The sequence below is a fragment of the Eublepharis macularius genome, chromosome 19 (assembly GCF_028583425.1).
Source record: "Eublepharis macularius isolate TG4126 chromosome 19, MPM_Emac_v1.0, whole genome shotgun sequence".
NCBI classification, from domain to species: domain Eukaryota; kingdom Metazoa; phylum Chordata; class Lepidosauria; order Squamata; family Eublepharidae; genus Eublepharis; species Eublepharis macularius.
In genome coordinates this window covers 17,459,757-17,476,578 of record NC_072808.1, presented here as the reverse complement: position 1 = coordinate 17,476,578, position 16,822 = coordinate 17,459,757, and the positions used below count along the sequence as shown (strand labels likewise).

Here is a 16,822-nt window from a genome sequence, read left to right as displayed (position 1 = left end):
TTTATTTTATTTAATACATTTTAATGCCACCTTGCCACCCAAAGCAGTGTAAGGGTCTTCATAGAATCATAGAGTTGGAAGGGGCCATACAGACCATCTAGTCCCCCTGCCCAGTGCAGGATCAGCCTAAAGCATCCCTGGCAAAGATTCATCCAGCCTCTTCTTGAAAACTGCCAGTGAAGGGGAGCTCACCACCTCCCTAGGCAGCTGATTCCACTTTTGAACTACTCTGACCGTGAAAAAGTTCTTCCTAATACCCAGCCGGTACCTTTCTGCATGTAAATTAAGCCCATTGCTTCGGGTCCTACCCTCTGCTGCCAACTGGAACAGCTCCCTGCCCTCCTCCAAATGACAGACTTTCCAATATTTAAAGCGAGCAATCATGTCCCCCCTCAGCCTCCTCTTCTCCAAACTAAACATTCCCAAGGCCCTCAGCCTGTTCCCAAGGCCCTCAGCCTCTTGAACCCTTGAGTCAGTTTGCAGGATGTGGTGAGGTCAACCCAGAGGTTGGGGAGGCTCCATGGCTGCAACCTGTGGCTTGTTCCTCGCTGTGGTGTAGCCCTCCTGGTCTGTCGCTCATGACCTTGGCCTTGCTGTTAATGAGGCCACAACTCTGGCTGCCCTGCTTCCTGTCACATGCCTGCAGCTCAGCGTGTCCCACGTCTAGTGGGATTCCAGATCTGGGAAGGTTGACGTCCAGTGGCCAAGAGGATGCTGGGGAGAGCCCAGTTCATGGCCTGGAAGTTGCAGTGGCCTCTTTCAAGTTTCATTGTGTACCCTGCACTTTCTTTTGGGGGGGGGGAGCCAGGTCCAAAACGCCGTGGCCATTGTCCGACCGCCTGGGCACCATGCTGAATCAGACGCAGCCTGCGGCTTCTGCTTCTTCAACTCAGTGGCCTTGGCAGCCCGATACGCACAGCGCCTGGCTGGGCGAACCCTGAGGTGAGTGGAGCCGGCGCCAGGGGTCCTGGAGCATACTTGCAAATAACTTACGCTGGTTTAGCTCTCCTGGTTGCTCCCTGACTTGGAATCCTGGAAACTGTAATTCTGATGAATGAGAACTTGATAGCAGTTGCACTGCATGCAAAGTTAAAATAAATGCAGCTCATGCTGTGCTCTGACATGACAGCTTCACCCATCTGAGCAAAGCCTTCTGAAGGCGCCGCCCTAGAAACGGGTAAGATCAGTAGCTGCCTGTCCGTGTGCGTTCTCTGCTGTTGCCCCCATCTGGTGGAATGTTCTGCCTGACAAGGTCAGCAAAACTCCCGTACTTTGGTCATTCCACAGACAGAATTGTTCAGGAGGGCATTTTTATAAAGGGAGCGGGGTGTGGACTATGCCACTCTACGTGGAATGTGTTGTGGTGTGCTGCTCTTACTTTATTGTCTTCTAATTCTGCAATTCCGTTCTATGTATTGTGTGATATTTCACATCTGATACTTTTTAACATTGTTTTCTAATTCTTGCAATCCTAGCCCTATTGAATTGCTTATTAGGTTTCTCACGCTATTTGATTGTGTGTGTGTGTGTGTGTTTATAATCCGTTTGAGTCTCCATGAGAAAGGCAGACTATAAGGGGAATAAAAAGTAAGTAGTTAAATAATGTCAGTCCTTGGCAGGTAGAATCCCCAAGTTCTCCACAGCAAACACGCAGGTGTATTGGTTGAAGTAACTTTATTAGAGATCCATCAAGTTCAAGGTGCTCAGACAGCTGAATTGGCAGAAGTGACGTAGACGGGATTGGTGGTGTTAGTTATAGGGTAGCTTCCCGCCTTCAGGACAGGGGCTGTTGAAGTTTGGGCGTGAAGGGGCCAAGGGAAAAGATAGGTTTGGGCTAGACATGAAATCATCTCAGTTCTCAGGAAAGATACATCTCAAGCCGCAGCTGGCATTCAAGGACACTGGCCCGAAGTGGCTGGGAAAGCGAAAGTACATACTTGCGAGATAACAGGCTACGCTAGCATCAATAACGAACTTCCCATGTTCTCAGAGGACCAGTACCCAACACAGAAACATTATTGGCAGATATGCAGGCAGGTGTATATGACAGGCAGACTATAAGGTAAATAAAAAGTAAGTCATTAAATAATGTGTTTTTTCTTTTTTCCTCAGGGTGATGATACTGGACTGGGATGTTCACCACGGCAATGGGACTCAACACATGTTTGAAGATGATCCTAGGTACCATGTGTAGCTTTTCCTTTTTGAGAAACTCACTTCCTAATCCACCCTGGTTTGGGGGCTGATTTTTTTTAACTGCTTCGCCAGCTTCAGTCTTGAGCGAGGTTGTCTTAGTTTCTTTCTAAGAGAGATTCCCATCGAGGAATAAAGATGCCTAGTTTTGCAACCAGAATTCCAAAATCCCAGTTTATGCAGCTGAAATAAACTGGGCAAATTATGGACGCTTAGCATAAAGTGTTTTGCCGTATTGTGCTTTCCCTTCGCATTTGGGGTGGTCAGCAGCCATCCTCTGTGCTTCACATCCCAGTTGTGGGCTGTTGCTTTTAAACATTGTGGCTTTTAAAAAACTGGTTTTAAGTTTCTCTTTTTGTTTCTTTATCAGTATGATGGCTTTTGTGTTTATATTTTTGCTAGCTTCCAAGGACATTTGTTAGAATGGGGTTTAAATCTTGGAAATACCTTGATTTTTGAAGTTGGGGGTGGGTGGGGGCAGGCAAATGTTCATCCTCTCTTCTGATTTACTTTCCAACTTAGCGTCCTGTATGTTTCTCTCCATCGCTATGACAACGGAACCTTTTTCCCCACCTCTGAGGATGCGGACTACGACCGGGTGGGCCGTGGGCCTGGCGAGGGCTTCACCGTTAATGTGCCTTGGAACTGTCCCCGCATGGGAGACTCCGAATACCTGGCTGCCTTTCACCAGATTGTCATGCCTATCAGTTACGAGGTAGGGGATGCAGTCGACCCTTGGTGTCCGGGGTAGGGTTAGGGTAACACCATAGTTCAGTTGGTAGAAGCTTCAGAAAGTTTTTCTCTCGGGTCCTACCTGCACTGTAAACTCACATCACTTTTATACTAGTTCAGGTGTTCTAGGAAATGCTGTCTGCTCAGGATGCTAAAAATTCACTTAGAGCAGGGGTACCCAACCTTTTTGAGCCTGTGGGGCACCTTTTGAATTTTGAGGCAGGGTATTGGGCAACATTACAAAATGGCTGCCACTGGAGAGGGAACCAAGCACACACACACAAGAATAGGGAATATAAACAGAGAGAGAGAGAAGAAGATGATGGGAAAAAGGGTGAAAGGGGGAAGATAAAACACACACAAACGCACAGCAAAGACCAAGGTAAAAATCCTCGTAATTTGTGTGAAGGTAGACCAGAAGCGGCATGTTGGGACCCCTGAGTTAGAAGCCCCTAGTCATCATCCCCTCCTGACCTACAAATCCCAGGGTTCCATGGAAAGAAGAAATTATTCACAGATTTAAGCAATTCACTGAAATTTCTGGCCCATTTGGTTACTGTTGTCTAGTGTTCAAATCTAGCAATGAGGTAGGCGCTGGACATTTCCAGGTGCTGCCACAGGCTTTCAAATTACATTAGAGGTACAAGATGCAGATTTATTTACATACGTTTGACCCAGTCTTGAGCGGGGATGGTGAGTGTATGTGAGTGGAAGAGGCTGTAAAACAAGACTAAAGGAACAGAAACGAGCTGCTGAATGGATGTTGGCAGGCTTCTTTCAGCTTGTAGGTAAGGTAAAGGCAGTCCCCTGTGCAAGCACCGAGTCATTGCTGACCCATGGAGGGGTCGTCGCATCATGACGTTTTCTTGGCAGACTTTTTGCGGGGTGGTTTGCCATTGTGTTCCCCAGTCATCTACACTTTACCCCCTGGGAACTGGGTACTCATTTTACCGACCTCGGAAGGATGGAAGGCTGAGTCAGCTTTCAGCTGGCTACCTGAACCCGGCTTCCGCCAGGATCGAACTCAGGTCTTGAGCAGAGCTTGGGCTGCAGTACTGCAGCTTATCACTCTGCACCACAGGGCTGTTTCAGCTTGTAGGGAGAGGATTAAAGGGGGGCAGGAAACACCAAATGGGCTTACATAGAAGATTGAAAAGAAGATGGGTGCCATTGAAAAGGAGAGGCAGTCAGAGGGAGAGAGGTTTAAAAGATTTTGGAGTGTGCATTTTTTTAAAGTCGATTTTTCTTTATTTTGGGTATTTTGGGCTATGATGTTTCTGCAACCCAAGATAAATTTTGATTCACGTTTTTTAAACATGGATGGAGTGAATGTGAGAGCGCATATGTGTTGTAGAAAAAAAATAAAGCATAATACACAGTCATAAGCCCACCCTGAAACTATGGCCCACATCTTGGTTTGGGTTTGCAACATTGCTGTCTGCTAGGGGAGCCCTCTTGCTGAGAAGTACTTTTAAGACCAGTGACCAAATCTTTGGCTGCTTATTTTTCATTTTTTGCAATCAATTTTGAATGAAAGAGAATGTGAAATTGAGCTTTTTAAATTAAGTAAAACAGAAGAAGAAATTCTCCAAGGGTTACCAGTTAAACATATATGAGCATTAATGGATTCTCTTCACATTCCAAGTTAGAAGCTAGTCGTTCTTTCAGAGCAGAATTTGATGCTATGGGGAAAGCGTGCTTGTCACTGAAACTGCAAGGCCTCTCTCTCCTCCTTTCCCTGCCTTGATAATCTGGCAAAATTTCAGGCATTTTCTGACACCTTTGGGCCAAGGATTTCCCCTTGCCTGCAAACAGCTGCCATTGAACAGGAGTAGGAGCAGGGCAACTTGGAGTAAGAGGACCACCTAACCTCTGGCATTTTGAATAGACCAGGAAGATGCAAGGCTTCCATTTCTTGTGGCAGGCGTGTGTCTTTTTAGATCATCTAGCTATGCATCAAAGCTTGTGATTTGGTGGCAGCTCTCGGGCATTTGTGTTAAAGATGGTGTTCCGTGCTCGGGGGTCAGTCACGGATATGCAGTCCTCCAAGGAATCAGATGGACGTGAACCTGCCAAATCTAAGGAGTTAGAAAGGGGGTGGACGAGAGCCTCTGCCTGTCTCTAAAAGGGCAAGGCGACCAGTACTGGGGTGGGGGGCATGCTCATCCACCTCTTTTCCAATGTAGTTCAATCCAGAGCTGGTCCTGGTCTCTGCTGGCTTTGACGCTGCTCGAGGAGACCCGCTGGGCGGATGCCTTGTGACCCCGGAATGCTATGCGCACATGACTCACCTTCTCCTGGGGCTGGCAGGCGGCAAGGTGGCTCTGGTGCTGGAGGTACGCCCAGATAACCGTTTTTTGCGGGGCGGGGCGGGGCGGGGGGGGGAGAATGGCTTTAGTGACAGTTTTGGAGTAGGGAGGGGCATCTGCTAGGAGGAGAAGGAAGGGAGATGTGGGGCCATCGTTCAGAGTAAATAAATGGGATGTGGGGTGGAGGGGGGTCCGGGCACATGGTCTCCAAGGTGGAAGCCACAACATTTATACACCAGCGCAGACAGATGGGGAACCAGACAGCGGAGAGGGGGGAGGGGGAAGTTTCAGAGGGGAGTGGGCTAGCAAGGGGTCGACCGAGCCCCCCCTGTTCCCTTCCGCTTCAAGATGCCCTCCCCGTCACTTGGGGAACCAGTCAGGTGTAGTGGTTAGAGTGCTGGACCAGGACCGGGGAGAAGCAGGCTCAGATCCTTCTACCAGGAACGCCATTGCGGAGGGCGGTCGAGCCACGAGCGGTTGTTGGGTAAAGTGCTGCGCTTGGCAATCGAGGCACTGCCTGACCTTCACTGACAGTGATCCCATAGTGGGTGGAGGCGCAAAACGCTTGTTAACCTCAGGGGGCGTTGACAAGCGCCAAGCCTTTTTTCTGTGTTAGCAGCATTTTGCTAGTGAGAGGCCATGTCGTAATCCTGGTTTGCCCTTGACCCCTTTCCACTAAGCATTTCTGCCCTTGCCCTTCAGCCTAACCGTCTTCCCTTTCCGTTTTTCTTCTTCCTCCTTTTCGTAGTTTTCCTTCTTGTCTCTTTTTCTCCCCCTCCTCCTCCTCCTACCTGGCATCCTCTCCCTTTTCCCTATTCCTTTGCACCGTCCTCGCCAGATGAATGGTCTTGCTCAGACCCAAGTGGGGCAGCTGATCTTTCTTCATTGCCCCACAAGAGCTACAAATTTGCCTTTTGAATTTCAGACAAAGGCAACAGCTCTCTCGAGAGCCAGCCTTTGCACCTGTGTAGTGTTCACATCGAACCTACCTTGCGGGACTTGCACATAGGCCGAAACCAGTGTGCTGGGCTTGGGTTCTAATCCATCTGTTCTACTTCCCAGGGTGGCTACAACCTCGAGTCAATCTCTGAGTCCATGACCATGTGCACACGGAGCCTTCTGGGGGATCCACCGCCTGCGCTGGGGAGACTCAAGGCCCCCCATCCCAGCGCCTTGCAGTCTTTGGCCCGTGTGGCTGTTGTGCACCGCAAGTATTGGGCAAGCCTCCGCCTAGAAGGTAAGTGGCCTGTGCCCTGCAGCAGTGCATGCTCTGCCATAATGAAACAGGAGAGCTGGCGCAGCAGAGGGGCAAAGTGTGTGAACTCCGGACGAAAGGAAAAGCGAACTCATTTACCAACACATAACTATTTATATAGCCAAATAGGAAAATGCAAAGAAGTAAATAACAAGAGTTTATAAGACATGGAAAGGCTGCTGTACAAAATACTTGAAACATGACATGCGTCTCCCGTAGGAATAGTACACTTAACAGTGAATCCAGTTGTAAGCTGTAAGGAACACATCTTGCAAAAGAGTGAATGCAATTACAAGCTCCTCAGGTTTGTGAGTCAATTTAAAGAAGCTTCTTCAAAAGTTAATTTGAGCACAAATCATCACACCCTATGAAGCAGGTGGCATAGGAAATAATACTTTCAGGGAGAAAATAATTGGTCATGAAACAATATGTGGATTTTATGATACTTTATTGATGCATAAACTTAAGAAGAGTTTCTTCGCATCAGTCACATGGAAAATTTTCCATAATCCACCAGTTTCCCCATTCTAGAAAGAAATCTCAAGAATACCTCTTAACTGCCACTGGTCTTATATAATACATATTCCTATGCATTACACAGTTATGATGCCACTAGCAACAAAGCCTGTTATGGGAAAAAATACAACGGGCTGTAGAAAGAGGAGAGCGGGCGGGCAGGCATTAGCTTCTCCTCCATCACTGATCCTAGCTGGGTGAGGGGGGGCAGGCATTGCCACCTGCTCCGCTCCTGATCCCAGCCTGGGCTTCCCACCTCGGCATGCTCTCTGGAGGTCTGGCTGCCTCATCTGGGCTTCCCTCCACAGCAGCGCCCTCTGGAGGCACACCATGGTAGGAAGTGAGTTGCCTTGAATATGCTTAGGCTTTTATATAGTAGGATGATCTTACCAATCATGAAGAGAGAGAGAGAGAGAGAGAGAGGGAATGGTCTTGTGGAGAATCCTCAAGTCAGCAAATTCTGACTTCCTCAAGATGGGTTGAAGAAGGTACCCACAAAGGAAGTAAAGTGGACACACACCACACGAGGAAGTGAAGTGTGTATCGATACCACCACCACTGCCTCCCTACTTCCCATAGATAGACCACTCTATTCTTATACTCTAAACTGTGGCTCCATCTCTGTGGCCTTAGGATTAATGGACCAATCACAGAACTCCAAGTCTCTCTATGTCTGAACCACATGACCACAACGTCATCTTTCGATTTTCACCTTCTTGCTGTTTGGGGTTTTCCCGAAAGACACCTTGGCATAAATTCTTTACATGAATATTCTCTTTTTCTCAGAAAACACGCAAATCCCTTGTGGTCCAAAAAGTCCCGTTTCAGGTGCCAGGTCAAATGAAAAAGTCCTGGTCTCCTACCAAGTCATAGAAATAGCTGATTTAAGACTATCGCTGAACCTTAATCTAGCGCAAGCCTTAAATGGCTTCTTAGCAGGATCCATTTTAGGTGTCCAAAATATGAAGGTTATTCCTAATAGCTGCTATCTCAGAAGATGCTTCTTGATGCTGTCTTAACTGAATTCACCGAATAGTGAAACAGACACCTATAGAGACCATATTCATCGGAAGGATGGCTATAAAGTATGAAAATCTTAGGCGCAGAAGGGAGCGTGTGTTCTCTTACACAATCTCAGGTTCCGTTCAGAAACTATTACTGTCCCACACAGCTTTTGTCTATCTCGTTTTGAAATCTCAGACATCAGAAGGAGAAATCTCTACTAATTCTGCACGCAGTTCTTCTAGCTCTTAGCTCTGTCTCAGTTTACCAGTATCACACCACCTCAACCATAGACCTTACAAAACAGGATTTATTACTGCAGGATTCCAACACACACCCTGCCCTGCCCCACGCTCTGCAGTTTGGGTTTAAAATGTCTCTGTGTGATTACAAATTTTACTTTGGCAGGCCTCCCCAGCCTAGTTTTATATTTTAGGTCTTTATTGTATCAGAGTTATTCAGAGGTTTGCACAAATGTCTGTCTAGTCACCTTGAGCCCTAGAATTGATTCATTGAATGTGGGCAGGAAAAAATCAAGGAGGTGAATATTGTGTTTGGGGAAATGGTGCTTTTATCCAAAATGTCACCTCCCCTTAGGATTGTCACCAAGTACAAACTACTCGCTGTCAGGTTGGGCGGGAAGGAGAAGTCGTCATCAGCCATTATATGAATCCTCAGCCTATTTGCACATCTCAAAATCCCAAGCTCCAGCAGTTGGTCTCTAATGCATCAATGGCTCGAACATATGAACGTCCATAAATTTTATCCCCCCCACCTACCCGCTGCAGTGTGTGTAAAAGCAGCTCAGTAGTGGCTTTTTACTGCAAGAAAATGGCAGGGGAAGGAAAGGGTTAAGCCCTCCTCCCTCCACTCCTGCAGTTCTCCTTGAAAAAAAGGTCATTGCTTTGCAAAAATAGAAAAAGTGTGCTGGGATGGGGAGAAGGGATGCTGCAGCCTGCCCCCCTTCCTTCCCAGCTGTCCTCAGCTTTGCATTTACCCCCCTTGCTTTCGTCCTCTCTCCCGTTGAAGGCATTGTAAGGGTTGTAAAAGCAGTTTGGACGTGCATTTCACCTGGCAGAAGGCTTCACTAAGATCCCCTCTTGCCCTGGGGAACAGGACTGCTTGTTTCTCTGCTGGGCGGAGGTGAGGCTTTTGTGAGATTTAACAGCTCTTGCACCAGGTTTCAGTTTAGTGGCTGGGAGTTGCTGAAATCACAGAAGTACCATTTTCCCCCAACACCGCTGCCTCAAATATAGCAGAATAGGAGAAGCAGAAAGGGAGGAGATGACAGGAGGCAAAAGACTCAGAGGATCAGAGGATGGGAACGATGGATGAAGAGGGAAGAAAAGTCCCTTGAGAAACAAATAAGCTTTCTGTTCATGGGCAGGCAACCTCTGAATATTGCTTGCTGGGAGACAAATCTGGGTGGGATAGTTAACTTCCTGGTCCTGTTTTAGAGATGCAGTGTGGTGTAGTGGTTATGGACTAGGAATTGGGAGACCCAGACTCAAATCCTCACTCCCCTGTGACGTTGTCCAGGTGACCTTAGGCTAGGCTGCGAGAGAGAGAACGCAACCAGCTCATCTTCCAGGGTGCTGTGAAGGTCCAGTGGAGGAGTGGAGAATCAGGTCTGCCTCCCTGAGCTCTTTGGAGGGACAGTGGGAAGAAAATGTACTAAATAAAATAGGCTGGCCACTCTCGGAAACAGAATACTGGGTCTGACTTAGCCAGAGCTCTTCATGTACTTAGCTGTCACCCAGTTCTCTGGCCCCAGTTACAATCAGTCAGTCAGTCAATCAAGACATAATCAATGGCATAATAGCATACTGGATAGGCTTACACAAATTACAGGGTTGTTAAAAGTGTCCAGATAAAATTCAAGTATAACATCGGATCATCATTGTCGTATCTTGACAAATCTTGAGGGCATATTGGAGAAACAAAGCAACCTTCTTGGCTGTACCAGGAGAGGGGTCCTTCAAGATATATTGGGCCCATTTTATTTCCAAGAATAGGGTCAAGATGCTTAAAACAAATACTTGTTGTGTAAAAGGGACAATAAAAGGATGTGTGTGGCTCCAGTTCCATATGCATGCCTCCCATTTAGACATCTCATTCGAAGCAGTAGTACTAATAAATTGTGCTTTCTTCCCTCAGTGCCTGTTCTTGTGCAGGAGAGGCCCCGGACTCGGGCTGGGAAGGGAACCCCCATTCCAGGAGACATCCCTACGGGCAGCACCTCTGAGCAGCTTGCAAGCCCAGTGGCTCAACACATAGAGGCAGTGGATGATGCAGTCATAGCTTTAAGCTCCCTCCAACTGGAAGAGAACCCCGCAGAAATGGGCGAGACAGCTTCCAGTTCCCAGTCTCCTGACTCCAGCCCAGAAGACAGGACAAGACAGAAGGACAGGGGCTCTCCTGAAGGGGCGGAGCCAGTAGAGGATAGCCAGTCAGGAAGCACGACAACAGAGTCTCCTGAAGGGGTGGAGCCAGCAGAGGATAGCCAGTCAGGAAGCACGACAACAGAGTCTCCTGAAGGGGCGGAGCCAGCAGAGGATAGCCAGACAGAAAGCACATCAATAGGCTCTCCTGAAGGGGTGGAGCCAACAGGAGAAAGCCAGAGAATAATAGGAAGTAACTCTGGCAATGTGGAGAAATTTGCCAAAGATACAAAGGTAGGTGCTTTGCATTCCTCTAGATCAGTGTTTTTTTCTCAGTCTTCAGGGAACACATTCTGCATCAGTTCGTTTGCCATATGGTGTCTGCAAATTGCAAGGGACCCTGGGGTATAGTTAGGATGCGTGCAGTTCATGCAGGGCTCTGTCCAGTCCTGTTGGAGAATGTGCCTGGAGCATATCCAACCTTCTTCTGTGTGTGTGTCTTTCAGTGGACGAAGTGGCTGACCCACATTTGCCATGGAGCCTCCCACTGACATCACTGCTTCCTTGCTCGGGCTGTTGCTTCTCCTGGCCTTGTGACCCACCTGAGAGTGATTTGCAATCCGCTTTTGGAACCCAGTCCATATTGTTTCTGAGTTGTTGCTGTAGGGAAATCTATTTGCGGGGGGCGAGCTGACAGTCAGGGAAGCTTGGAGTTACGACCTTTACTTTCTTTGGGGTAGATTTTGCCTTTAATCTTTCCCTTACACCCTCTGGGTAGTTTGCTGCCACCAGGAATATATTATTCCAAGATATTTTGCTAAGTTATTTCATGTAGAATTGTAATAGGATTAATTGAACCATGAATATACGAGTATATATATATGCATGTATTACATATTTCCAATGGAACAATCATGTGGTCACTGTTAATAAGATGATAATGTCAAGACAGCATTCTAAATGACAGAAAGAGATTTTGGTTGCTTTACAGAGAGGCAAACAGGTGGATTTTTCCCCAGAGAGATCAGAAAAAGGAACGTTCTGGGATTTTATTCATTTCTCTCATTTATTTATACCCTCTTATCCATGAGCATGTGTATAAGTCCTTTCCCTTCAGAAAGTGAGTGGACAAGTGTAGAAGTTACTGCATTTTAACGTCTTGAATCTTAAGAGCCAGAAAAAAGGAAAAAAGTTTAAACCGTCTCATTCTTGGCTTGAGTTATCTAGCCCCCCTTCGCTAGCTGGTTGTGACATATTTAGACAGTGACCGAATTTTGGACAGTTATCAAAACGCTGACCCTCTTCCCATCATTGATTTTGTCTCTGTCCACAAGCTATAGCAAACAAGGCCATAGGTAAACACTGCTTGTTTTCCCGACCAAAGAGCATAGCACTTGGATTCTTTCCCGAATGAGACACAATCTGTGTCTAAAATATGATCCTCTGTTAAAATGGTGCTTTCCATACTTAAAATGGATTCCAGGATTGATTGATCGGTTGGCTCCACTGTACAGGAATCCAGCACCATGACATTATGCTCCACGTCTCTCCTGTCTCTCTTCGGCCAGGCGAGCCCACCGGCTTCATCCTCCTTCACCCCGCCCACCTCACAGGGTGTTTTGTCGTGGGGGATAATAATGACATACTTTGTAAACCACTCTGAGTGGGTGTTAAGTCGTCCTGAAGGGTGGTATATAAATCAAACGTTATCATTATTATTATTCATGCAGATCGAGGTAATTCTGCTCGATGAAGCCGCGGGGGGCTGTTCTTCCTCCTGTGAATTGCTTGGAGAAGATTTGGCAGATAAAGTAAGTCTTTTTGTGTGTTTGGGGGATGATTTCAGAATTTCCTGCATTTAGAGAAGGGTGGGATCATGGTGAATGCCAGGATAGAGGGGTCACACCACCTTTCTTTTCTCGTAGGGACTGTTCTATGCTGTGACTCCCCTTCCATGGTGCCCCCACCTCGACTTGGTGCTCCCTGTGCCTTCCACCGGCCTGAACGTGCTGGAGCCCTGCATGGCTTGCGGCAGCCAGGCTGAAAACTGGGTCTGTCTGATTTGTTACAAGGTAGGGCAGCCAGTACAGCCTGCCAAGGGGCAGAGCGTGCCGTGCCTGAGAAGCTTGGGGGTCAAGATTCATTAGTCACCTGTGGACTCTTCCAGGTGGTCTTCGGCAAACAGACTGGGAAGCGATCTACCAGTCTTGTGAGCTAGGCTTCGCAGCATCTGGCTTCAAAGGATTCTTGAAAGAACAGTGCTAGGATTTAATTGGCCAATTTGTAAATCAAAGTGTATACATTAGCCTTTCGGGGGTTATCATAAGAACGCCAGAGCAGCTGTGGCCCACCGAGTCCATCGTCCTGATTCATACAGGTGCCAGCCACACGCTCTCCCGATAAGGCTGAAGAGCACAGCATGGAAGCCAAAGCCACCTCCCCTGTTGTTGCCCCCAGCGCAGACGTTCAGAGTGTTACTGCCTCTGAACATGGAGGTTCTGTTTAATAGTCATGATGATTATGAGCCACTGATGGACCTGTCCTCCGTGACAGTGTCCACTCTCCTGGTCTAATCTCCGGCCATTGCTGTGTCCTATGGCAGAGAGTCCCACACCTTTCATATTGGTTATTTCCACTTTGAGATCTGCTACCCGTCAACTTTTCGGGTAAAAGTAGGCCTGGATTGGGCGTGGTGTTCTTTCTCCCCCAATATTTCCTTTTGTGGTACTAATGGCTTTTTCTTCTTGCTTGGTGGCTCATCCTTGTTCTGATCAGCAAGGCAAGGAATGCCCTCCCCAATATTCTTGGCCAGCAGTGCTGTTGTCGCGTTGACCTTCTTCTATGGTCTTCCATGGACCTCTCCTGCTAGCTCACTTGATTTCTCTGCAGCTGTCTCCTATGCGAGGCCTGTTTGCTGCTCCCCTCTGCTTCTGACTTTCTGCTCTCCATTATATATGTTCATCTGGTGCTGTGGTGAAGCATGCCTGAGGGCAGAGAGCATGGGCTTGAGAACAGCTTTCTAAGTACATATACTGAAAATCTTCCGATGCGTTCCCAAGGCCAGTTTTCCCATCCTGGGCCACTTGCGTCTGTATTTATGTCTACTCGTTCCCCTCTGTTCAGGTTTGCTGTGGCCGCTACATTAATCGGCACATGGTAGCCCACAACTCAGAATCGGGGCATCCCCTGGTGCTTAGCTTTGAAGACCTCTCTGTCTGGTGCTATGGATGCCAAGCCTACGTCCACCACCCCGTGAGTTGTTGAACAATCTTTACTTTCCTCCCCGGTTCCTTCCAAAGACTTTCTGTTCAGCTCACAGTGCCACGATGGGGCAAGTACCTGCCGAGTACCTACAAATGGATCCTGATAGAAGCAAAACGGCCGATTGGCCCTCAGATCTCTCAGTCAACATAGTTGCGTTGGTTGGAAGAGCGTAGACTGCTGTTCCCAACCACGACAGTCATGAGTTACACAAATCGAAGAGGCAGAGCCGAGGGGCAGGAGGACCTTGTACTTCTAGGCACTGCCTGCACCTCTTTTAGAGGAGCTGCCTTAATGTTATGAGGACAGCAGTAGATTTCATGAGTTCTAAGTGACTTTGCAGTTTGACCGGCACTTCTGTTTTGCAGTTGAACTTGGTGTCCAGAGCCAGGCCAAGAAATGTGGAGTGCCTTCCCTCTCTCCTGTGATGGTTCTGCCCTGCACGTGGTGGCTTTGGCTACATTCAGACACCGCTTACATGCAGAGATTTGTCCGCGATGAGCACAAGCCAGCCTTGTGGGCTTCTCCCTTCTGGCTTGTGGAGTGCCGTTGAAGGCTTCCCTGGTTTGGAGAGCCTCCAGTCCACACGCTCATGTCAATAGTTCAGCAAACTGGCATTTGATTGAATGCTCCCAAACCAGAAAGTCTTCTGTGGCACTCCCCAAACGAGAGGAGAGGAGGAGTGCGAGTGTAAGAAGCCCCCACTTTTATTGTGTGAATCTTCTTTTTTTGTTTAATGTAATTTTAAAAACCTCTGAATATTTTTCAAAATGGGAAGCTGGGAATCCAAAACCGCTGGCTCCACTGCGCTGCTGGATCCCACCCTCCACGTTCCTATGTTAGCTGCTTACAGATCTTCTGTTCCATAGGGCTAAGCGTAATTCTTGAGTGTGTGAATTTATGTGTGCACACTTTATTTTACCTTTCAGACTCTCTTTGATGCCAAGAGCCAAGCTCACAAGGAGAAGTTTGGCACAGGCCTGACTGTAGCTTTCTGATGCACAATTCCTTTGTCGGGAGGACCCGAAGACAACTGCAGCACAATCGACCATCCTGTCATTTGACCTCGATAAACTGGCCCAGATGCTTCAAGGGCTCTCTCAGTGCCAAAACGTCGACGACCACCAGCAGCCGTGAATCGCCAGCAGCCCTCGCTGCTTCCAGCGGACGCAGGATTGTCGTCTGTCCATCTTACGTCCCAGTTCACAAGTGATGCATTCCAAAACCAGGCAATACCAAACTGGCTGCAGCGGAGAACACTTCCAGCCAGTGGCTGCTTCTCCCAGCGCCAAAGTAGCACCGGTGCAATCTTCCTGGAAGAGCTGAACGTGTGATTCTGCTTGCCCTTCCTGTGTCTGACGGCAGCCCTTTCTTTTCCCCACCCCATGGCTGTGTATTTCACTCAGTCACTCCCTCCTGATAGCACGGTAGCTGTGAGCTCAGCTGGGTACCTTCCCCCATTAATACATCCGAAAAGAATTGCAACGAATGGGGGGAGCCTAACTTGTGCAAGTGGATTTCTTCCCTACATGGCAAATGAGCTGGCTGCAAGAGGTTTGGATCTAGGCGGCTTGGCATATAATCTTCTGCAGGAGAAGAGGGTCCTCCTAAGTCGGAGGCTATGACTGCCAAATATATATAGTTGGTGGCAGTTTTTTCTGTTTGTGTGAAGGTCCTGTGCTGTGTGTGTGTGTGTTCCCGCGTGCAGCCGGAAATGTGCACGTTTCTGGAAAGAATGAGATCTGCAAGAGCGGCTTCTCCTCCGGCCTGACAAATCATAGTTCTGAGGCTAAACACTCGCATGTCCCCTGCCGATTGATAGGGAATCCAAACCACACAGGGAGCCACGATGGGGGCGAGGAATGGTTCCAAGCCCAGTATGGCACCAGACAGGCAGTAGCACTGACAGGTGTAAAATAACCCCCCCCCACCCCCCCCCCCCAAAGGGAGCTGTTCCAGGCCCTTGCCAATCCTCGAGTGGCTTGGTGCTGTGGCAGCAGCTGTGCTGCAAGAGAACGGGGAGACGGAGTCTTGGGAGGTGTGTCTGCACCCCCAGGTTTTTGCCAGAGTTGCTTTGTTTAGCAAGGTTGGCACTTCCCAGAAGGAAGCAGGATTCTTGCCCCAGGCCATGAGTCGGGGAAAGGGATGTTTGTCAATCCCACGTTTCCACGGCATCTCTTGCCGTTCGTTGATTCCCCCCCCCCCCCACCCTTCCAATAGATGTGGAGTGCTTGGTGTACAATTTGAGGCCTTGGAATCCCCAGGCAGCCTCTTTGGGGCTGAAGCGGGGCGAGAGCCACCCTCCTGTAGCTTCCTAGACCCCGTTGATTGCTTCTTTTTATCTGTCTCTGACTTGGAACAAGCAAATGAACTGAATGAGGACAAGGCAAAATTGTCACCCCTCTACCCAAAAGAGGAGTTGGAAAGGACCTCTGTTGAGTGTAAGGGGTAACTGGAATGAGGGTGCGGTGGAGGCTCATGTAACCAGGGCTGGCCCCGGTGGTGCTGTGTGTGTGGCTATAGTAGACTGAACCGGTGTAAGAAGCATGGTAAGTGGAGTGGGGGGGGGTGGATACGGAACCTGGGGTGGGGGTGGGGGGTTGTTACATTATCACCTCCTAAAATTCCTCTCTTTGCTTGATTTTTAGAATGTTTCTAATTATTCAAATAAACGCATTCCCGTGAATAGCGTGTATGTATTTATTCTACACCTCAAGGACATCAGGTGAGCTCACGATCCCTTTATTGCAGTGTTAAATTAGAAGGCAGGATGGCCCCCACCCCATGACCTGCCCTCCCTGTTGGACATCACATGTCCTGGGCACGAATGGCTGCTGCGTCTTGACTGCCAGTCCCCTGCCCGCCCTGTACTCTTTGTACAGTGGTTTGATAAGGCAGAGATGGAATGTCGATTTTCTAAGAATGAGACAAGCAGATTGTCTTTCAGTTTCTGATATCCACATGCGTTGCGTTGGGGTTTCAGCTGTTGGGAGGGGAGTTGGTAGAGTGTGTATGTTTGTCCTCATCTTTGATTCTGCTGCTAAATGTGCTCTTCCTATATAGTCCTTGTAAGGTTTTCAACGGAAAAAAACTTTTTGAATCCTAGAAATCATCCTGGCCCAGGGTCAGTCAGTTCTAGGTGCTGGCAAGTTTGATAGACCTTTCTGTGCAGA

At 48.3% G+C, this 16,822-nt stretch overlaps 1 protein-coding gene across 3 annotated transcripts in view; it reads left to right on the top strand.

Moving 5' to 3' along the window:
- The window catches only part of HDAC6 (histone deacetylase 6), a 41,661-nt gene extending 26,083 nt beyond the window's left edge, over positions 1-15,578 (top strand). For all 3 annotated transcript variants that reach the window (XM_055003486.1, XM_055003483.1, XM_055003485.1), the window contains exons 20-29: positions 809-942; positions 2,113-2,181; positions 2,716-2,908; positions 5,112-5,261; positions 6,297-6,471; positions 10,165-10,682; positions 12,119-12,199; positions 12,314-12,460; positions 13,512-13,640; positions 14,579-15,578. In XM_055003486.1, coding sequence (XP_054859461.1) covers positions 809-942; positions 2,113-2,181; positions 2,716-2,908; positions 5,112-5,261; positions 6,297-6,471; positions 10,165-10,682; positions 12,119-12,199; positions 12,314-12,460; positions 13,512-13,640; positions 14,579-14,647 — 1,665 coding nt within the window. In that variant the 3' untranslated portion in view covers positions 14,648-15,578. The remainder of the gene's footprint in view (positions 1-808; positions 943-2,112; positions 2,182-2,715; positions 2,909-5,111; positions 5,262-6,296; positions 6,472-10,164; positions 10,683-12,118; positions 12,200-12,313; positions 12,461-13,511; positions 13,641-14,578) is intronic.
- Positions 15,579-16,822: the final 1,244 nt, after the last annotated feature.